Here is a 23,756-nt window from a genome sequence, read left to right as displayed (position 1 = left end):
TTTCAAGGCACCTAAGGTCACCTTACAGAGCATAAAGTCATCATAAATCTTTTAAAAACAAGACATTGTGAAAAAATGATGAATGAATGCTGGTAACGAATAAATTGTAAAAAGGCGCACCATGTAAAGTTATTTTTTTAGTTTTGGCAAGTAGCCGTGTTATAAGCGGGATCATGTATAGAACGTCGCCGGTCATTTTCGAAAATAAGCCCCTTCAGGGCGAAGCAAGACGCATTCGCTGCGCGTCGGTGTAGGCTACTGTTCGCCCTGTCGGGGCTTATTTTCCCGATAATGACCGGCGTTCTATACATTATCCCTTACATATATATTTAGCTGAGTAGGCCTAGTAACAAATGTTTACAAAGTTACATACTGTATGTGTTAAAATAAATGTCGGGTTGAAATCGGGCTAGGGCTCATAATTAATGTGTCGGTTCGGGCCGGGCTCGGAAAGAACCTGCACGGGCTCGGGGACGGGTTTGATTTTCTGAGCCCGATCTAAGCTCTACCGTGCGCATGCGCATCCAATGTTTCGACGCGACGGCAAGCGCTTTGATTGGTCCCCTAGCAAAATCATTTCCGGAATCACTTTTCTTTACTTCGAAGGCACGGGGGTTCTCAGTCAGTCAGATTACGGAATATTGACACCTGTACTGTACGCGCGCACCGATTGACGCACCCCCCCCCCCCCCCCCCCAAAAAAAACTCGCGCCGTTTGCATGTCTGAGTCAGGGTAAGTCAGGGTTAGGGGGTGGGCTCCCCTCTCCACCTACCATCTGGGTGCTCGGAGAGCTCCATGATGACCGAGTCGGCTCCTTTGGTGTACAGCACCAACCGCCCCGTCAGCGGGTGGCGCACCACCACCGACATGCGTCTGCGAGTGCAGTCGAACGGCAGGACGTGGAGCAGGCTGACGTGCAGGCGGCTTGTGGCCCCCGGCAGCTCCACGGCAAGCTCGTCCCCCGACCGGCCCCGAAGGGTGCAGTTGTAGGCCCGGGCGGCATGCACCAGGGCCAGCTCGTCCGGGCTCTCTGCCTCATAAATGAGCTGCTCATTGGCCGCCGTCGGCCCACTGTGGCAAAAAGCCGGGTCCTCCAGGGACGACACTCTTAGGGGTTCAGTTCCAACATTGGGGGCCCCCACGGCACCAAGACCCTCCTCTCGGTTTCCCATGTCTGTCAACACATCTGCTGTTGGGTCCCTTGGGTTTTCCAGTGCCACGTTGGACCTCACCAGGTCGGTGCCTGGGCCAAGTTGTGTGCTCTCCCGCGAGGCGCCCGCCTGCGACGGTGTGGCTGTGGTGGAGGAGCCTACCTCGCCCTGGACCCCTGCCGCGCCCAGGGCCCCTGACACGCCCCGGGACCCTGCCACACCCTGGGCCAATAGTCTTGAGGTGAGGTTGTGGGGAAGATCAGCGTGCTGGAGGGGGTCAAATGGTAGAGAGGGGATGGGGAGGAGAGAAGCTAATTGATTGAATTATTGGATAGCAGAGTGAGCAAGGTGTCACAAGTTACAGAAATAAAGTTGCATCCTTGGAGAGAACAGGCGGAAATATGCACATGTTTTGGTTCAGATACAACCCAGCTACTAACCAACGGACAAGACATCGAGTCAGTACAAAGAATACAAAGAATACATAATTGATAATAAATTATTACAGGTCTCTCTCTCTGTGTTGCATTGATTTAGCATTCCTGCCCAAAGTGAGACTGCTGCTGTCCAATGTACAAACAGTGCATGTTACCCAACAGCTGCACAACATTCCTGTGCAAAAAATCAGCATTGAAATTAAGAATGGTAAAGCATGCTTTTTCCTCTCTGGTCAACCCATTCTGGTCAACAGGAATAGCATAGCTCACTCTTGATAATGGGTATCGAAAACAGAGGGTATTGAAACCAAAACCACGGTAGTGGTATTAGAAAGTGTCTGACTGTTGGCCGCCTACCGTGTGACAGGGCCGGCCGGATGAGGACACCACTACACTGTTGCAGACCGCCAGCGCTAGGAAGAAGTCCACGATGGAGTTCAACTCTAAGCTGGCCTCAGCTCCACAGAGGCTAGTGGCCTGGAGGCAGCTGGCCTCAGCTCCATAGAGGCTAGTGGCCTGGAGGCAGCTGGCCTCAGCTCCACAGAGGCTAGTGGCCTGGAGGCAGCTCATCTTCTTCAGCAGCTCAGGGTCTGGGATCACTTCTTTAGCCTGGGGGTTGGACAGGAGGAACAGCCTTTACATATGTATGCATGTTTATACATATATACATACTCAATATACACACACACAAACACAGAGAAACGATAGGATATGGGCTGACCATGCGGCTGCATGGCGCCCCTCCCTGGGGCTCCTCCTCCTCCTCCTCCTCCTCCTCCTCCTCCTCTCTGGTCAGGGAGTGCAGCGAGGTGGAGCTGTGGCCGCAGCTCATAGAGCGACAGCTGAGGGACCTGACGCTACAGCCTGACCGCAGGGTCAGGGAGCGGCCCGGGACACCCGACACATCCTCCTCATACAGAGCCAGCCTCCGCGCTACACAGAAACACACACACACACACACACACACACACACACACACACACACACACACTTTTCTTTAGATGCCATCCTATGATGGTAGAATCCTCCCTGACATCTAGATGATTGTTACTAGTTGAGCCTTACGATGGTACTCTGTTATGTAAGCCAAGCAGGTTTTATTTCTCCCCCACCCTCCCAGAGACTCACTCATGAACGTGGAACCAAGCAGTCACCTTGTAACCATCAGATTGGAGCTACAGTCAACTGATAATCAGTCAGATGGATTGGCTTCTCTTTTTGTATCGTGCAAGCATGGATACCAACGACAGATCTATCACTAGGATCGGCCTTCACCTATTGATGACATGGGGGATCTGTTCATCACCTAGCAATTATCAGAAAAGTTACATCTATAAGATGTAGAGTAAAAGATCCTCATCCTTTCCTGGTGATAAGTGTCACCTGAAACCAACCACACTCTACTGTTCAGATAGAAAGCACAGGGGGATATGTAATAGATGTGACATCTCTGTACTTTTGTGTTCCTCATTAGAAGGCAGGGAGGGACGTGTTATAAATAAACACAAGCCGCATTTATGACAAACCCGAAAATAATAATAAGATAATAGATAATATCCATCTAAACAAATGGTAAATGGATATTAAGAAAAGCAGATCTTAACACAGTAACACACCATTCTGTGTGTGTGGATACTGCACCCCATGTATAGTGCAACACTGGAACACCATTTTGTTTTCTGTCAGAGTGCCGGTCTTGTCGGAGAAGAGGTACTGAATCTGCCCCAAGTCCTCCGTGATGTTGAGCGCCCTGCACTGTATGCCTGAGTCCAGCTGCTCGCTGTACAGCGCCAGGTCGTTCTGGATGAAATAGATCTGGCCTAGTTTCACAATCTCGATAGACACGTAAAGGGAGATGGGGATTAGCACCTGTGGGATAATGGATGGAGGGGGGAGATCAAAGAGGTCAGAAGAAAATGAGTGACAACCTGGACTTCAATGATACAATCAAATTCATGGACAATATAAATCTGCAATGTCCTGCTAATTATGATATTATGGGTTATCAAGTTTTGCAATAAGGATCAGAAAATGATCATTACATAATCATCAGATCCATTCCAATCTGACTTCATAGCAGTCTATCAATATTCTTCTATTCCTTCACGCAAAGTGAATGGCTGGAGTTGATTCTCCAAGTGGGCAACCGATTACCGTACACTGACATAAAGGCGACATACGACTTTGAGAAAGTACAACAGAGAGGGGATATGGACTCTACAGTCTGGAGGTTTAGAGTTTGAGCTGACTTTCACATGAATATGAACATATATTTCTTGAGATATTCGCTACGTGTGTGGATAGAATTCTATGTGATAGGTTACATATTTAAAGTTTTGACATCCTGTCGCCCATGATCAATTTAATATATCATATCTACCTGCAGCACGATGATCATCGTCCAAAAGACATAGAATCCCGCCAGTGTAGGAGACACCTGCTCAGCGACGGAATAAATGGGATCAGTCCATCGCTGGAGCCAGAGACCATGCCCTGCAAGGGCAGAACATAAAGAGGTTGAAAAATGCCTCAGTGGAAACCGCATTTACAATGCATGGTTCAAGAGTTTCCACACAAACAGCCACATTTGAAATGTTGTTTTCATCTGAACGTCTTTAAGAAAAAACGAGAAGAAACCAGGTTGAACAGTGACTGCTGCTTTGTTTACAAAAAGATAGTTCTTCATGGAATGAATCAGCACGTAAGCCATATTATCACATTAAATGTCACAATGGAAACACTGACCTATGGCTGCTGTCAGACACATGGAGAACAGCAGGATGACACACCACAACACGTCCCTGTTGAGGCGCTTCTCCAGACGGCTCTGTTTGTACCGCGGCCCACTGTTGTTCTTCATGGCTTTGGTCTCATGGCCTGGTCGGTCCAACACCCAATAATTAACAAAAAAGACAATAATAAACTTTTTTACTGCGTACCAACCAGGGATGGAAATTAACTTTTTTGCCCACCAGCCACTGTGGCAGGTAGATTAAAAAATCTACCAGCTACTCAATTTTTTTACCAGCCACTTTTTATACGCTATATATATTTTTTATATATGCGTACATTTTAAACAATATAATAGTAACAATAGATAAGAAAAGTGTCTTTCATACGCTTTTTTTTTCGATCAGGAGTGTTTTTTTTCGACTTTTTTTCGATCAGGAGTGATTTTTACTGTAAGTGGGTTCTACCAAGGAACAGAGTTGAAAACGTTACACTCTTACCGCATATGATAAACAATACACAGGTATCTGCCATGTTTAGTGATGTTTATTTCAAAGGTGTTAAGATGACAAGTTTGGGGATAATTCATCTATACAAAGTATTTTCTATAAAAAACAAATTGACACATTAACAATATAACAACATGCATGGCTACACCATCATAAGTACATTTGTTTTTTTATATTTATACGTGACTGCATACAAATGTGTCCACAGACATGGAAACTAAAATATGATAGTAAGCATTATTTGCCCTTAACACTAATATTCAGAAAAAACACTGCCTCAAAAGGCTATTGGCTTAAGCAATACAAGTAGAGGCATATACTTGAACTTCATACCCTGAACTTTTAAACGTTGCAAACGTGCAAAAACATAATTATATATTTATGTGGCATTCAGTCCAATGCTGAAGATATATCTGTGGCATTCAGTAGGCCAATGCTGTGGTAAAGTGTGTAAAGTATGACCAAGTGTTTCTTTCTGTTCAATAGTAGATAGAACTTTATCAATCCCCTGTAGGAGAAATGTGTTAATGTTTGTCCCAATAAAACAATAATGATAAAAAAATAAAGAATCTCCCACTTCCGGCTTCCATGAAAGAGAACCAAATTCACAAAATAGCGTACATGCAAATCTAGCATTAAAGGTTAATTTAAGGAAGTTCTCTCCAGTCACGCTGAAAGTAGTTCGCTAGTAGTTGCACTTTAACTTGCAGTGTCAGAGAATTCTGAGAAATCTGAATGCTGACTAAATTCAGCATTCAGATAAATTCTAAATTCTCAGAATTCCGACACTTCAAATTATTGCGCGCTACGACTAGTGGACTACTTTCAAAAAAAAAACTCGACACCGCGTCCAGGCGACAAATGACTGGTGAGAGCCTTCTTAAATGAACCTTTAATGCTGGATTTAATTATCAGAATTCGGATTTTATCCAAGAATTCTGACTTTATTATCAGAATGCTGAATTTTATCTCACAATTCAGACTTTATTAGCCTATTCGATTTCTGAATTAAAATTCTTGTGGTGAATAATCTACATTTGTACAGTCGATGTGCAGCACTTTAATTCCTGTCAACCATTTTTTCTAACACCAGCACTTCCACAACTATGCCCATGTTCCTGACTGCTATATACAAAACCAATCACATCATTTATGGCGCATCTATTTTTCGGCTAGGTTAGTGATAGTTGCCCTAAATGCAGCTTTAATGTGGGCTCTGATTCTGAATGAATGCCGCTGCTGAACTGTGTGAATAAATAAATGGAACTGAAATCTAAAGAAGACACGTCGTTTTGATGTACCGGTGAATTCCAGCTGAAAGTGGAACATTGCTGCCATCAGGGGAAATTAATGTAGCCTAGGCCTATTGTAAGTAGCTTTCAATTCCTTGTTTTTTTGTTGAACATATCCTTTTGGTACAATAGAAACTGAATATTTCGTCATGTGGAGAACCGCTCTAGATTCCCCCACCCCCACACAGATTATTTCCTGTAGAAACCACCTATGGTGGAAACCGATACGCCCTCTCACTAGGGCTGGGCGATATGACGATATCATACCGTGGACGATATGAAAGTGTCTACCGGGAGAGATTTGGCCATATCGTTTATATAGAGAGAGGAAAAAAAATTATATTGCACTGCACTGACTGAAGCAAGGCAGGTGTGAGACTCACCTGTTAACTTGAAAAAAAATCTCATTTGTATTGAAGAAACAGTTCTATTTTTACCACCAGCTATTTGCACAGCACATAACTTTATTTTATAAGTGCATAATTAGTATTTAAAATATTTGTGTGATGCTGTGATTTTTATTTTATATTACACTGCACTGACTGACAGCCAGGCAGGTGTGAAGCACACCTTTAAAAAAAAATGTTATTTGTATTGAAAAAACAGTTCAATGTTTACAAGATGTTTGCACTATATGACACTGCAGTTAATGACAGATTGTTCGCTACTTACTCCTTTGTAAGCATGGAAATTCAAGTTCAAAATAAAAGAAAAAACTGATCAAATGTGAAGTATGGTTATTTTAAGCCATTTATTATTTTAATTTACTTCAAAAATACCACATCGTGATATATATCCATATCGTGATATAAAATTACTCATATCGTGACACAAGATTTTGTCCATATCGCCCAGCCCTACCTCTCACCCACAAAATGTTTGTGGGTGAGAGGGTCCTAAGATCGAACCTTGTGGGACTCCACACATCACGTTGGTTGATTCTGATACAAAGTCGCCAATGGAAATAAAGTAGTTCCTATTTTGTAGGTAGGATCTGAACCAATTTAAGACTGTGCCTGAAAGCCCCACCCAGTTTTCTAACCTGTCAAAAAGTATTGTATGGTCTACAGTATCGAATGCAGCACTGAGGTCTAGTAGCATTAGTATTGAGGTTTTGCGTGTGAGTCTGTGTTAAGACGGATGTCGTTTACAACTTTAATGAGGGCGGTCTCAGTGCTGTGCAGGGGTCGAAATCCTGATTGTAATGTGACATAACAACCAGTTGATGCCAGGAAGTGTTTAAGTTGCTGGAGGACAACTTTCTCAAGGATTTTACATATGAAGGGTAGATTTGATATTGGTCTGTAGTTGTTAATAATAGAGGTATTTAGGCTCTGCTTTTTTAAAAGGGGTTTAATAACTGCAGTTTTCAGGGCTTTTGGGAAGTTGCCTGACTGGAGAGAGTTGTTAACTGTCTGCAATATGTCTATTGCTAGGCAGTCAAAAACATTCTTAAAGACGTTGGTAGGTAAAGAATCAAGGCAACAGGTGGATGGCTTTAGTTGTGTTACAGTTTTAGAGTCTATAACATTAAAGCATGCCATCCCTACCACGTTACTTTTGCCTGAACAGGGTGGTAGTCCAACATTTTTGTTTGAAGTGGAGATATTGATGGCGTGTCTGATGCCTTCAATTTTATCAGTATAAAAATGGAATGGAGATCAGGTGGAATTTGTGTTGGGGGGTTGGTCAGTCTGTCAACAGTTGCAAATAGGGTTTTTGCATTATTAGTATTGGTTTTAATGATATTCGATAAAAATGTTTCTCTAGCACTTTTTAAGTCTAAATTGTAGGCACGGAGGCTCTCTTTGTAGATATCATGGTGAATATGAAGTTTTGTTTTACGCCAGATGCGTTCAACCTTCCTGCATTCTTTTTTCTGTGCTGTTACAGAAGCAGCTTTTCTCCAGGGTGCCTTTTGCTTTCCAGAAATCGTTTTAACCTTATAAGGTGCAATGACATCCATGACTTTCAAAATTTTCAAATTAAAGTTTTCTACATCATCAGCAGAACATGGGTTGAGAGGTGGTAGTAAGGAGATGGCCTTTCTAAAAAGCACATAAGATTCTTCATTGATATACCGTTTTTTTACAGTATTTGTCTTTCAGACAAGGAAGGATCAGTCACAGAGAGATCAGAAACATTGAGGCCCTTTGTGATAACCAGGTCTAGAGTGTGCCCCTTACAATGAGTAGTCTCTTTCACATGTTGAGACAGTTCAAATGTGTCCAAAATGGTAAAAAGCTTTTTTGCACACTTGTCATTCAAATCATCAGTATGAAAATTAAGTCACCAGTTATAACTAGACAGTCAAAGTCTGTGGAGATGCTAGACAATAATTCTGTGAAGTCATCGAAAAAATTTGCAGAGTATGTGGGTGGCCTGTAAATAATTAATAGGAGAACTCTGGGGGAGCATTTCAATACAAAAAAGGTATTCGAATGATGGAAAATCACCAAATAACATCTGTTTCCCCTGAAAAACATTTCTAAATATAACAGCAACCCCTCCACCTCTTTTTCCAGATCTACATGCATCAAAAAAGTTATAGTTGGGAGGAGCTGTCTCTATCAGAACGGTTGCACTGTTATTTTGTTCCAGCCATGTTTCAGTTAAAAACATAAAATCCAGTTTAGAGGTGGTAATAAAATCATTAACAAAAAATGATTTGTTATTAAGAGACCTAACATTAAGTAGACCCATCCTGATGGTGTTGTTGATAGGCTTTAAGGTTGTTTTTGGTTTGGAGGCAATATGTATGAGATTTGTGAGGTTAGCAGTGTGTCTAAGTTTCCCTTTGTTTACTCTCTTAGTGGTTACAGCAGGAATGCAAAAGTTGCCATGGTTTGACATAGGCAACCTTGGGTTCAGCAGATTATGCAAAACGTCCTTTATACTTTGTCTACGGCTGAACCATTATTTCTCTCAGTAATACTCAGGACTACTATCAGTACAGGGGGGGGGGGGGCTGGGGCTCCCTCCGCTTGGGTGTCATCAGCCTGTGGCCATGACGTGGCGATGCTATCATTGACACAGATGCAAGTTTGATGCCAACATATTCCAGTTTCTTAAATTCAGCTGGAAAACCGAAAAGGGAGGAGACAGTGGAGCTGGAGTTGTTGTTGTGGCTATGGGAGAGATGAGGCTGGAGGTCATCGTCGATGGGGGAGTGCAGAGGAGGGGGGTGGCCGTTCCTCGCCAAGCCAGCATCAGCGATGGGGGAAGGCACGGTGTCCATGGTGTCGGGCAGGCTGTTGTCTCTCTTCAAGGTCTTTGGTCTATCTGCTATCTGTGTGGCAGATAGTGGCAGAGTAGATGTGTCGGGGAGGCTGTAGTCTCGCTTCTTCTCAACCTGTGCTCTGATTGTGGCCTGTGCGTCAGACCATGGAGATTTGTGGGAAAGCGAGAAGAGAAGATTGTCCCTTAACAGTTTTGAGCCTAACCTGTTTGGGTGTAGGCCATCTGCTCTGAAAAGATATTTGCGCCCCCAGAACAAGTTGAAATTGACAATAAAGCCCCTTCCTCTTTCATTGCAGACTCTGGAAAGCCATGTATTCAGTGCAAGTAGACGACTGAATCTGTTTATTCCCCTGTCAACTGCTGGTATGGGTCCACTGATGAATGACTTAATGTGTATTTTGTCCAGTGTATCCAACAGATCAGCGTAATCCCTCTTCAGAAGTTCTGACTGTTCTCTTTGAATATCATTAAGTCCTGCATGCACAATAATCTGTGAGATTTTGGGGTTTTCCAATATGATTGTGGCTAGTTTCTGGTTGATATCACTAACCATCACATCTGGGAAGTAGCATGTTTTGATCTTCTTACCGGTTATATCCTTGATGGTTGAGTCTCCTATAATCAGAGTGTGTGGTTCATCTGCTTTCTGTGAGATGGGCCCTTGTTGCCTTAGGTGGCGGTGGTAGACGCATGCACAGCTCGCCTCCGTGGCGACTGGTTCTTGTTCCATCTCTGTCCCCACTGTTTGTCCGGACGCATCTCGGGGCTCAAGGGTGCATGGGTGGCAGGCGTGTTCGTTGGCTTTTGAAGTGGCAGGAACCGGTTCTTCAGCGGCAGGGTTAACTTCAGTGACGGGCTAATCCGGCTGATACATGCAACTTTAGTTTTGGCTAGCTTAGCATTTGGCGTTGAGTGAACTTGTTGATTCACTTGTTGATTCACTTTGGTATGTTGTTTTGGCTTAGCGCCGACTCTGTGCCAGTGAGATGCAGCTGGAACTGTCTCTCTCTTGTCCAGCTTCGGGAAGGATACAGTGTAGCCTTGTTGTGTATTTGTCTGAGTTAGCTCAGCAAACTCACCCATCGGCACTGTATCCTGGAGAAGTCCTTTCCATTTTTCTAATGCTGCTAGTCTCGTTTCAAATAAAGCCACTGTCTGTCGCAGTTTGGTGCAGTCTGTGCATTTCCCAGTCTCCGTGCCTGAGATATCCGAGTACAGAGGCATGTTGGCGATAGGAAAGTCCAAGGCTTTTGCTGCGGTCTGATCCGGGAGTCATAAAAAGCCAAAATGTATTGTTGAATCGAGCAATGGAGGATCATGAAATAGAATAAAATAAAGTAGATCTGAACGATGAATCAAGTAGTTTTTTCCAATGCCTAGCGGAGCTTCGGGAAACATGACCTCTCTCTCTGCTGCCTCTTATCTTATCTTATCTGCGTGCCTTTTAGAACAGATACATGACCTTAAAAAATGCAATATTCAGCTGAGTTTATTATCTTAGCCCCTCCTTTTGAACGCAACTTTCAAATTACGAGACAAAAAATTACATTGTGAGAAAAGTGGATTCTGAAGATAAAACCCCATAGGCTCCCATTCATTCTGGACTCGCCTGCGAGCGCCCCGCGTGGACAGAGATTATTACTGCAACCAGTCCAGAAAACCGGAACTAACCAGCGAGTGCCCATTCTCCTCATATTAGACATTCTCTGACTGTGCAGCGCCGTATGACGAATGTATTAAATATGCAAATTTGATCGGACCTGACTGGAAAGTATTACCCGACACAGTGGTGGGTGAAGTGACACAATTCACCCGCCACCATACAAATCCACCCGCAAATGGCGTGTGGCAGGTGTTAATTTCCATCCCTGGTACCACCTCATAAAATATTTATACATACTACCATTATGACGATGTTATGAAATATAACAAAATACAGTAGCGTAGGCATGCCATATTCAGCTACGCACATCTCACGCAGGAGGTCAACTATTTCTTAAAACATTATTTACTGATAACTTTTGTCATCTGTACAAGGGCTAGCACTAGAACAAACTCCATCACACAACTCTCATACAACGCAAATGACCACAACTCGACCAACAATTTAAAGTGAAATATATGGATATCGGATGTTTAAACAGATATAACCTTGATTCAAAACCACGTAGGCTTTGCTTTCAATATATCTATAACATGGCTACCAAGAGCAGATTCTGCAGTATATCCATGCCAAATGTCAAAAATAAAATAAAGAAAAAATATATATTTATAAAAATGATTATTGGATGCATTGGTTTGAAGTAGAGCCTTACCGATATAGAATTTTTAAGGCCGATACCGATAAGAATATTTTGTGATTTAAAAATCCGATATGCCGATATATCGGCCGATATATATATATAAAAAAAAGAAGAATCAAGAAACGCGCAACAAAACAAACACATTTCCCTAACATTGGTTATTTGTAGTTATCCTTTAAATCCTTTTCACTCTCAGCTAACATGTAACAACAGCAAAACTGGACATGGTAGTCATGAATTAAGTCATGCTTATCGACATTAGAGAATTGATGGGGATTTTCTTTTAATTGTTATTCAAGCAATGTATGTCTCGTGACAGTTGCCAACTTACCATGAACACACTTGCACGCATGCACAACACCGATGATCTCCGTCGATCTCCGTCATTCACTCTGCCTAACTCTGGCTGAATCAGCGGGTTTGGACGTTAGAGCACCCTCTGGTGGACAAACTTTTTTTCTTTTTTTTATATTCATTTATCGGCCATTATAAATGCCGATACCGAATAGTTTGAAAAATGCCTAATATCGGCTGATAATATCGGCCTGCCGATATATCGGTCGGGCTCTAGTTTGAAGTCTGCCTATCCAAACCGAGGCCTCTATCCAACGCAAGGCGGGGCTTGGGGTACACACATAATTTCTCAAAAAGTCAATTTTGCCATGGACTGTTTGACTGTATACTTTATATATGCCACATAGGGAAGACTGATCCTTCTCAAAACATGTGTCATGTGCCCTTGGCAATTCAAACGTCTGTGTAGTGTAGTCGTACAGTGTCAGCCACATGGCCGTGAGAGCGCTGGTTCCATTCTGCCTTGACCAAACTGATTACAAGACATGGCATGAAATCAAACAATGTTTACTATGAAGTATTCACTAGGCCTTTGTCACCATACTTGCCATACAGTAGGACCTTGTCATGGTTGCTTGCAACTATATTTTGAACTTGTATTTATAGCCACGTTTAAACTGTGTAAAGGACTGTGTTAATTAACCAATTTAATTTATGCATACAACTATTGTGTGCTTTTTTTTTTGATTTCGCAGTGGAATATGTCCTAGACTCAATATCTCATAAAGGAATTACCACGACAGATATCCAACTTGATTTTTTTTCCGAACTAGTTTCAGAGCAACCAGTACGCACCTGCTTGGGTTTCAGTTGAGAAACTAATCAGACAAGTAAAAGCTTTCTTTTCTGCAAAACAGCTTAAAGTATGCGTCCAGATCTAAATCTACAACCCTCAACCAACCAATGATCAAAACCCCCATTGCATTCACGATGTATATCGCACTCAAACAAACTGAAACAAGCTAGGTGAATAAGGCCCAATGAGTTCAAGCCTATTAGACTTCTTCCTTTATCCCTATAGTGTGAACACTACATAGTACACTACTTAGAGAACAAGTAGAAGTAGTAAATAAAACCCATTATGCCTCCTGGGATAGCATTGAATAGGGCACTGATCAGGCTCACCAGCGTAGACGACGAGGCCGACAACGGTCTGCGTGTTGCGGACGGTACAGCTCCGCAGCAGAAGGTTGTCGTTGTGGAGACCAACGCGGACCTTACTGGAGTGCTCCCTGCCCATGGAGGAGGAGGGTCAGGACAGGAGAAAATGTACATAACACAATAAAACCTTGAAGAACTAATGTACCATTTGGAAGATTAGGTAGTGTTTGCACGTTGGGCATATGTTCGGATACTACCTATATTGATTATTAGTTTTCCCTGAAGAAATTCTACATCACACACGCACATTGAAATTTAAATACTTAAAAAAAAATGTTTCAATACCGTAGCAAAAAGGTTATCAATGATCAATACACCTATACACGTTAGGACTTGAGTTAATACATACATGTAACCTCGAAACCGGCCCAGGTCATTATTAGGATTTTCACATTCAATACGACAATAGAAGCTCTCTGGAGTCAGCTCCGATCCCTGCGACACACACACACACACAGTAATAAAACCATTTCAAATGGTTAATAGTTTTTAATAGTTAATAAATATTTAAATGATTAATTATCAGAAATACAGAAACACAGAACAGAAATATCAGATTTATTTCAAATTATGTTATTAAGGGTTAACAAGGTATGCATAAGGCATCAGAGAGCAATGTTCACTGAAATCCATAACCGGGCTCCAGAGTGAGCCTAATTTGGGCGCACATGCGCCTAGAATTCGGGGTAGTGCGACTGAAAATTTATCTGGTATAATTTTTATTTTTTTTACAGAGCAGTCTATTCATAATATTGTATTGACCACGGAAGAGGCAGTAAATGAAGTATTGATTAGACAGCAATTTATTAGATACCTAATAAAGCGTTGGAACACGCAAGACCGGTAACCATAGCAACGCCGTTAAACAAACCCGCAAAGCCCAATCCAGGGGCCTGTACTATGGCGCGTTTCCACTGCAGGGTGCGGAACGGATCGGATCGCAAAGGTGCGGATCGGGTACGGACTTAGCCGTACCCGTTTTGGCCAGTTTTGGCCTCGTTTTCAGGACTCCTCCGTTGGGTACTGAAAACGAGACGAGACGCCTGAAAGGGTCCCGGGAAATTCTAGCTACACACCCCCTCCGTTGATTGGTCGACAGAATCATCACTTCCGGGTGACGCAGGGATAAAAACAAACAAACAGTAGCCTCGAGGTATTATTCTTTACAATTAACATGTCACGTAAAACGCTTGCTTGGGCGAACAAGGAGGTGGTGACGTTCGTCTGCATTCTTGGGGAGGAAGACGTTGTTTACGATGTTTACGTAGCTGCCGCGGCGATCGACATCCGGCCTACCACAAAGGGTACTGTCGGCAGTGGAAAATGCAACCTCGGAACTGAGCTGGGCTATACCGCCCCCTCCCTACCGCACCTTTGCGATCCGATCCGTTCCGCACCCTGCAGTGGAAACGCGGCACTACAAAGCTCGATTAGAGGGTTAGCGAGGTATGTTGAGCTGAAAGCCTGGGTTAGCTGTACCACGAAAGTCGATCTCTTTAAGCGTCGCTGTATAATAATAATAATAATACATTTACATTTACATATAGTCACCATGGTGACTTACGCTTGCAACCAAACCTGGTCGGGAGCAGCTTTTCAGCTTTGTATACCCGGAGATCGGCTACTTATATCGGCGTGCGCAGCTTCGTAGCCCCTCCTCCGATAATGGCGTCACCATTTGTGGGTGTTCCCGTGGACCTCGGCGCACTTATGCTGCGTTTTAATATCCATCCGTCTCGGAGGTCCGAGGACGTTGCCTAGCGACACGCACAAACACGCCCCTTTTCCTCGGACGGCGAACTCGCCATCTCGGTTGAACTCAGCGGTGACCGAGCAAAATTCCGAGACAGAATTCAAGATGGCTGCGCCCATTGTGACTTGAAGTATGAACTGTTTTCATTGTGCTTGGACCACTTTGGTGGTTTAAATGGCAATTGCAATCACTCGTATTACTGCAATACCTTACTGCGTCCGTATCTCTGCCTATGGCCTATAGCCTACTTATTTTGGAGCGCCTGGTCCTCTGCCAATGATACCGCGACAACAGCTTTCCGGGTGGCGTCCATGTTTTCCTCCAACGACCAAGCGAAATAATAAACCGCTTGAAGTGTGAATTCTATGCCGAATAGAAGAGGTGGTGTAGTCCGTTTTAATCGTTTTAATCGACATGTATACACTTATTCCGAACAGATTGGGGTTTAACTTAGAGCAGCTGCAGTAGTTCCCAATTGGTCCACTGAGCTCCGTTGGTACTTTTAAGCACACCGAACTTGACCGCTGTCAAAGAAAGTGGATTTATTGCCTGATTCACGTCTTTGTTCGTCAGTAGTCCGGTAAGCGTGTCCGGTTGCTAAGCGACGGGACAAGGGTGTTTATTAATGACGTGTTTGCGTATCGTAGTGTCCGCACGCGTCCGAAATAACTGTAAATGAGTAGGCTACTACTAGTACTTTTGCAGGCTGAACGTTAAAATACTTCTTAACTTAGAGAGACCACTCTCTCCCACCAGTCTTGGCTGCGGACTCGCATTCAAATTCCTCTTGTTTGCGGCGGAGGCGGAGGTAAATATAAAGATCGGACGTAGCTGTGCTGTCCTCCTTCTTAATTGAAGGAGCAGGCAGAGAAAGCTCTCCCCTGCTGTGTTTTCATTAAAATCAAATTCACAATGCCAAATAGTGATAAGACGTCCATTATGTTGCCGCCGGTCCAGAGATGTGTCAGGTGTGCGCGAGAGACACAACGGACACTTTTGTTACTGCCATGTATACAGTAGGGGATCACATTTTAGGAACAGATCTATTCCGCATAGAAATCTATGCGGATCAGATGTGCCATGTAAACGCGGCTAGTGTTGCGCAGTGTGTCTGTGTTTCAAGTTCGAAGGTGGCCCCGCACGTTCAACGTACATTAACCTATAGTCAAGTGCCGTGTTGTCCATTATCCCTTATATAACCGCTATGTCAGTGACACAATTAGGCCTAGGCATTTTTTATTCTACAAATTCATATTATAGCTGTGAGAATTGTTAAGAAAAATCACCTCCATAGTCGGAAAAAGAAATCATAGGCTAGATTCACCTGAAATTATTCAAATGGATGCTTACAACTTACCACATTGAATAATATTTTTATATTTATTTTTGACTTGGCCCCATGTTCGTAGGAGCAAACATGGGGCCCCACATATATGGGGGTAAAAGGGATGATGATACATAATATTTTTTAGACAATATGCAGAATCTTATGACTTACGAATTAACCCGGTCGGCTATTTTTTGCCAGCACGCCACCCTAGCCATATTATGGGCAACCCTGTTCCCCTTGGCTGTGATTTGAACTTTGAATTCCTCGTAGGAGTTCATAATAATACACTGCTCGCCTTGGATGAAATACACCGCTCTCGCACGATTTATTTTGCATAAGGGTGAGTCAAATGACGCGAGAAACGCCCCTTTTATATGAACGCGCATTGAACCTAAAGCGGAAAACCTGGTTCAATTAATTTACGCTAAAGTGAGCGTCGTGGTACCATTTAACTCTGATTGCGAGTTGCGGCTCTGTCGAGCCAGATTTTCCCAAGAAAGCCTGGGTATGTTCAGCGAGGTTCGTGGTATACCCCCCCAGGTCTTACTGAAGGCATTTATTTAATGGTCAAAATATTATTATCAGTGGCGTAAATATCCACAGTGCAACTGGTGCAGCTGCCCGGGGGCCCAGACGCTGTCACCCCCCCCGTCAACAACTCAGCGCAAGGCAGGCACGGTCCAACGCCCCCCCCCCCTCTCAACAACTCACAACTTGGGTGCACCATAAATACGTGCTGGTGCACCCAAATTAAAAATGTAGGTGCACCAGTGCACCCAAGGAAAAAGTTAGTCAGTTTATTGATTTCCTTTTATTCCTTCAACATGATTTAAACTGCAGGAATATATTGACTCTACTGGCTAAGTAATCAAGCGGGTAACCATTGATAGAGGACATATTGACCATCAATACATTGTCTGCAGATGGTATTCAAAGCATATCTGAGCATGATGACAGACAATTATATCGGAGAATATTGGGAGATGAGGGATATGTTCGCAGAGGGAGTCCCAGTGAAGAGTATGCAGACAAAGATTATCAAACGCTTTATGATGAACTGTGGACTGATACCAGTGGAACTAACACTGGTATGGTATGGTAACACGCTGCTCCAGATGCACCCTACCTGCAGGGGCAGGTCTGAGACTACCCGTCTCTGTTTGAGGTTGGTCTCCCCGTCGAGGTTGGCCGTCTCGATGTAACAGATGCCTCGCGGGTCCGACGAGTACAGCAGCAACACATCAGCTGGAATGATCTCGTTGCAGGACAGGCGAATAAAGTCTCCCACCCGGACATCCTGCCAGTGTTGGTCAATGTAGGCTTTCTGCTTACTATGCCAAGAATACAGAGAAGAGCCGCATCAGTCCAACGATATGTGGAGGTAAAGCACATCACGTCATTGTATTTACCTGAACACATGAGGACATCCAACGTGGCATTTGTGAGGGTTAAGAGAGGGATTGGCCTCTTTTAGGTTAGACCGGTGAAACATTGAGGATCACAACCTCTAAACGCAATCTTTGTGTAGTGCTCAGCGATAAAAACAATAACATAATTAGTGCAGCATATTTATAAATGAAAAATAATGAAAAAAAACAACACGTTTAATGAACTCCTTTATTTGTCAGGATTTATAAAAAACGTATTCTTAACCGAAAATGCGGGATGGACTTATATATGTTTCAGTGTGGTTCTGATTCTTGCCTTTGGACAGCCCCTTTGGTTAAAGCTATACTGTACGATGTGAGAGAGCTAGCATGATTTGAAATTAGCTTCTCTTCGGAGTTCCGTTCAACTCCTCCCCCACCCTTCAGGACTCCCTGCCCCCACCCCTCGACACAGAGCCGTGCACGAGCGCTGCTGCTGCTTACGGCTTACTTCAACGGCAACCATTGCGTCACTTTTCAGGCCATTCAACTCCCTCAGCTGTCGCCATCGCTGAAAAGCTAATCCAATATTTATTCTCGTTTTTCCTCGAGCAGTCTCCAACTTCTTTTTTGTTGCTGCCTTTTCAGTTTCTGTCTTTCTTTTTCTTGCCTTTTTAAAAGGATGAACCGGGGCAAGTAACGGTGGCAGTGGTAACTTCAGTTGTTTCTCTTCCATTGTGTAAACGTTGTAGGCTCACTAGGTCTAGTCCACTGTCATGAACTACTATGACAACAACGCTTTCTTTGCCCTCTGTGAACGCGCTCAGGCCGGCTCAGGCTCGTACACAGAGGGGAGAGAACGGGCAGGCTTGTGATTGGTTCTTTAGATCCGGGCACAGTGTCTCCGATTGGTAAGCATTTTAACAGGTTTATAGCAGATACAGAATTCGTTTTTTTTTCGCTTCTTTTTCATTGCCCATAAGTTATTTATTGCTGTCAGGATGTAAAAAACAATTTCAACAACATATTAAAAAGTGCATATTACTGGATCCCGTACAATATGCCTTTAATAAACGCTAACATATTCTTTATCTAGTTCTATAAATTGAGTCATGTAGATTTTTTTTCCTTTTATAAATGAAAATAAAACATCAACCAGTCTATCAGTCGTCCTCCATCACCTGCAGTAGATGCGCACCAGGCTGTGGTTGACAGTCTTATCGAACAGGTAGCGCCGGTAGTCCTCCAGAGCGTCTTTGAAGGCGATGGCAATGAGGACCACCAGCAGAGGCACCATGGTGATCTCCTTTTGGAAGGCCTCCACTGCCGGCACCCAGTTCAGCAGCACCAGAAACAGGAAGTACAGGTTTGCCACCCTGCATAGGAGAAGAACAATTGATTCATTGAAGCAGTATTTCCCCTAGAATTTTTTTTAGGCCCGGTGGTAAGAGCTGATGGTGTGATTTGTTATACATTTTTCACGGGACACGAGTATTTGTTGGTTATTTCCAAATAAAACACTTGCTTAGCCATCACAAGTTGGTTAAGTTATGGACATATAAAGAACGAGGCTAGTGTTTCGCGGGGGCGGTAAAAATGTCCATGGTAACGGCGGGCTGAACCAATCAGACGTCGCATTTACGCGATCGGTTCATGGTATAGTTCTTCTGCCGGAGAATAAACAGTGTTTTTCTAAAAACAAAGTTGATTTAATATAAACTAATTTCATGTACAGGAGCATAAAGCACCAATACATATTGAGATAGCTGGTGGTGAGCTTGGATGGTTATGATATTATGGCTAATAATAATAATAATAAAAAAAAAAAAAGTTTTTTTTTTTTTTCATTTTTTTTTTTTTTTTCTCTTTTTCATTTCTTTTCATTTTTTTGGCCGGTTGTTGGCCTGGCGGGGGCGCTCGTTGGCCTGGCGGCCCGCCAGGCCTGAACAATGGTAGGGGAAACACTGATTGAAGGTAACATATCCTTCTTGAGTTTCAATGTACAAAAGCAAAGAATCGAAGGTGTAATGTACAGGGTTAAGGTAAGACATTCTGTCACATAGACGCTCACTTTAAACTAAGGCCCCGTCCACACAAAGCCGATTTCATGGCGAAACCGCAAAGGTCTTGTACGGTTCGGCCTTCCGTCCACACGAAGCCGGCGAATCCGCTGACCGAAACCGCAAACTTCTGAAACCACCCTCGGAGGTGGTTTCAAATCTATCCGGTTTCGTTTTGGTTTCGTGTGGACGCCTGAAACCGACTGAAACCGCAAACCATGACGTCATCGCCCCACCCCTCGACCTCCTAGCCAATGGCTCTTAAGCCCGCGGAGTCTCAGAAATCACAACAAAAAAGATGATGGCGGACTACAAGCTTGTAATCGTTCTGCAGCATATCATGTCCCTTGTTGGGTTGCTAAGCCATTATTTATTGAGAATCTAGTTCGCCATCGTAGAAGAGCTGTTTGTTTGTGTTGTTAGTGGTTCGGGGGGCAGCCTTTATGCGCATGCTCGCCTCTTCTTCTTCTGGATTTGTGTACCAGAAGCAGCGCCCCTTATGGGCCTGGAATGTTTACTACAGCGTTTCTACAGATCTATCCGGTTTCGCTTGGCTTCGTCTTTACGGAGATACTTCGAAACCGGATAGATCGAAACCGTAACGGTTTCGCCCGTTTCGGCTTCGTGTGGACGGGGCCTAAAGCTAGCTGGTAATTGCAAACCCTGCATGCCTGACCTCTTTAGTAGAATAAAGAGATTCAGCGGAGCCGTCGCATTTACAACAGAATGAAACCCAATAAACCGCCAATGTGTGCAGGGTCCGGGAGGGTAAATTGGGGTTCTAGCTCAAGCTGGCAATTTACTTCGGGAATCATGCTTGAGTAAGGTACAGGGGAACTCTGCCTATTGTGAGTGCGAGTGCACTCACACAAGACCATCTGGCCGTGGCCGTTGGTCGTCGCAACTGTGGCCTGGCCATGGTGGGCTTTTGTACATACGTCATCCCGTCGTAAGTAACACGTCATCACCAAGCGTCCGCTGCATGGACCATAATAAAGTCTGCCGCCAGTCAGACTTTTAACAACAATGGACAACAACACAGAGAACACAGTTCACACTTTGCTGAGTCTGTTGCTTATTTGGAGCCGTTCTCAGATAGATACCACTCTCACTGCTGACAAGCGTAAACATCGCTTGACGCCATATTTACCGTTTAATGGGAAAGATAGCTCGTCGCCTTTATTATGTCCATGGTCGTCGCACGGACTATACGTCATCCAGCTCAGGTTGCGTAGCCGTGATATGAAAATCTATAAAAAGTCAAACACTAAGGGTGCACTCACACTAGGCCATCTGGCCCTGGCCGTTGGCCGTTTCCACACCTAACTGTGCTCAAATGGCCCAATTGTTCTCTGGCCTGCACACACGCCATCTGGCCGTGGCCGTTGGCCGTCGCAACTGTGGCCTGGCCACGGTAGGCTCTTGTAAATACGTCATCACGTCGTAACACGTCATCACCAAGCGTCCACTGCATGGACCGTAATAAAAGCTGTTTCTCAATTCCTAGTACGCGTACTACGTACTCGCGGACTTGGAAGTTCGTACTTGGCAAGTCCGGACTTCAAGTACACACTTCCGAGGACGGGAGTACGCACCTGCAATTGGAACAGCAGCGGACTCGATGACGTCACCAGCTCAGCTCGTCTGTTAACTGTGCTACGGCCTCATGTAGGCAGATAACTACTGAACAATATAAACAAATTATATAAAACAAAACACCAGCTTCTTTAGTTTTTAAATAGTAGGCTATATTAATATTTTGAATGAATATAAATTGAAAGTTATGCGTATTCACAGGCCTGCCTTAACCTGCCATTGGGCCCTGGGCCCGAGAGGTTTCGTAGGCCCCCTGAGAGGGGATCTTACAATGAAGACGTGTAACTTTTTTCTGCAGCTCATGATAGGCCCCCTGATCGGCGTAGGCCCTGGGGCTTCAGCCCGGGCAAGCCCATGCATTAAGGCGGCCTTGCGCATTCACACGGCAAGCCAGCTGTACCCTACATATAAACAATCAGTGGCTTGAAAAAGATTGTATGAGATTGCCGTTTCTCAATTTTCATATATAGCCTATTATTATATTATTGGAGAGTAGGCTATTGATATAAGAATTACGAACGAGCGAGAATATAATAGAAACACACACACACACACACACACACACACACACACACACACACACACACACACACACACACACACACACACACACACACACACACACACACACACACACACAAATCGGCCATTTTGGGGCCTTGTGCTAACTGGCAACCTTGAACCGGTCACCATATGACCTTGATCAACTCGTGTTTTTATACACTTTCAGTTAATATTAGTAAAAAATAATGTGCAATGCAAGTGAACAAGAAAATGTTTATAACACAGTTGACAAGCCATTAACCCACTCAATGTAAAACCCAAATTATTGATGAAATATTGAAGAGGAGAAGGAAAAACTTACCCAACTGTTTTCAAATTTACCACCACTGCAGGAAATGACATCACGTGGTGTTGGACATGTGACTTGTGAATTCAACCACTGCTGAATTATAGGGGTTTTGTCAGTGGGTAACACGGTTGACGGAAATTTCTCGGACACGCATAAAGTGGATAATTTAATGTTTATTAATAATTAGAATTGTTTTTCAAACACCTTCATCATATTATAATGATTATTTCCAACAAATAATGATGAAAATAATTCTCAAAAACGCATAGTTTATTGTTTTTTCTTAAAGCAACACCTGACATTCAGCAGTTAGGACAGCACAAAAACAGCGACTTCTAGTATCGAATATGCATTTTCTGAAAAAAATAATATGGAACTGGTTGAAATTTTTAAGTGAAATGAAAAATAACTCTGCCCCAATATAAAATATATTATTGATTAGTATTATTAAAGGAAAATATTTTGTACAATTTATAAATACAACCCATGGACATGACATGTACCCCTAATTATAGAATGACTCATATATTTATATATTATCTTATATTATTATTATTATTATTATTATATAAATATATATATAAGTTAAGAGTAACTTAAGCTACAGTTGTGCGTCTTCTCCATATTGTCCGCCATCGTACTGCTGCGAGTGCGTTCCAAAAACCGCCCACTTCAGCAAAAAACCGCCCAATGACGGTTTTCACAGGAAAAAAAATATTTTTTGAATAAACATTAAATGCATGTTGTGGTTCTAGTGTTATATGCGCCAAGAGTTACTTCTAATGGCTGCAATGTTTTAGGCTCCGTCCGGTTGAGGAGTAATAATAAACATCCCTGGGGATTTTACCATATCCTTGATGTCCAGTCTGAATTCACCGAGAAAAGTCACTATCGCATCTGATATTCCACAAGCATCTGCGCTGAGAAGGTTGACAAGCCCCAGGTAGGTACTCACAAACTTGCCGTGTTTCTGTGAGCGATACTTCACACAAATGCAGAGGAGCTTGTTCACTGATACATCAGTGCTCTCATCCAGGTAAAGAGAATATGGAGACTCACCAATATCCTCTCTTAACTCCTCTCTGAAGTGCGGTGCCAGAACAGATGTTATAACGGCGGTACACTTTGTCTTGTGCATCTTGAATGCGCCCATCTCATCTTGCAGTATATCAGACAAATCATCCACGGCGTTTATGGAGGTGTGACAGGCGACGTAGGTTGCAACCCTAAGTTCACGTCGTTTTTTTTTTTTTTCGTTTTTGAGGTGGGCTCTTAATTCAGTTACAATACCTGCAACGAGCTTTGCTGTCATCTGCTGGGGCAGGCGCGATCCACGATTTTAAGTCGGTCTCCCATTCCTTTCTATAAAGTTTTTTATATTTCCCCCACTTCGGCATGATGCTTATTTCGCTAACAGAGTTGAGAGAGAGCGGGCTTTTGCCTCAGACTTCTGCGTCGGCGCACAACGGTTTGTTGATGTGACATCACGACGTGAAGAATATTGAATTATAGGCCTACTGAGTTTTGTATTTTTACTGTTTTTAAACCATAAAATAACAGTTTGGTGTGCTGTTTTCACATTATTAAAAAACCGCCAGATATTGGCAAAAGCAGCCCAA

The 23,756-nt window shown here is 43.4% G+C and overlaps 1 protein-coding gene across 1 annotated transcript in view; it reads right to left on the bottom strand.

Annotated features, from left to right (window-relative positions):
• The window catches only part of atp10d (ATPase phospholipid transporting 10D), a gene marked incomplete at its 5' end in the record, with an annotated part of 33,933 nt that extends 14,929 nt beyond the window's left edge, over positions 1-19,004 (bottom strand). Inside the window, 10 exon segments of the mRNA XM_030356136.1 lie at positions 774-1,419; positions 1,947-2,198; positions 2,311-2,522; positions 3,206-3,458; positions 3,970-4,082; positions 4,335-4,466; positions 13,143-13,249; positions 13,528-13,613; positions 17,388-17,592; positions 18,810-19,004. Of these exon segments, the coding sequence (XP_030211996.1) occupies positions 774-1,419; positions 1,947-2,198; positions 2,311-2,522; positions 3,206-3,458; positions 3,970-4,082; positions 4,335-4,466; positions 13,143-13,249; positions 13,528-13,613; positions 17,388-17,592; positions 18,810-19,004 (2,201 nt within the window).
• Positions 19,005-23,756: the final 4,752 nt, after the last annotated feature.

The sequence above is a fragment of the Gadus morhua genome, chromosome 5 (genome assembly GCF_902167405.1).
Source record: "Gadus morhua chromosome 5, gadMor3.0, whole genome shotgun sequence".
Lineage (NCBI taxonomy): Eukaryota > Metazoa > Chordata > Actinopteri > Gadiformes > Gadidae > Gadus > Gadus morhua.
Note: the sequence above shows the minus strand (reverse complement) of the source record. Positions and strands in the feature narration are given on the sequence as shown.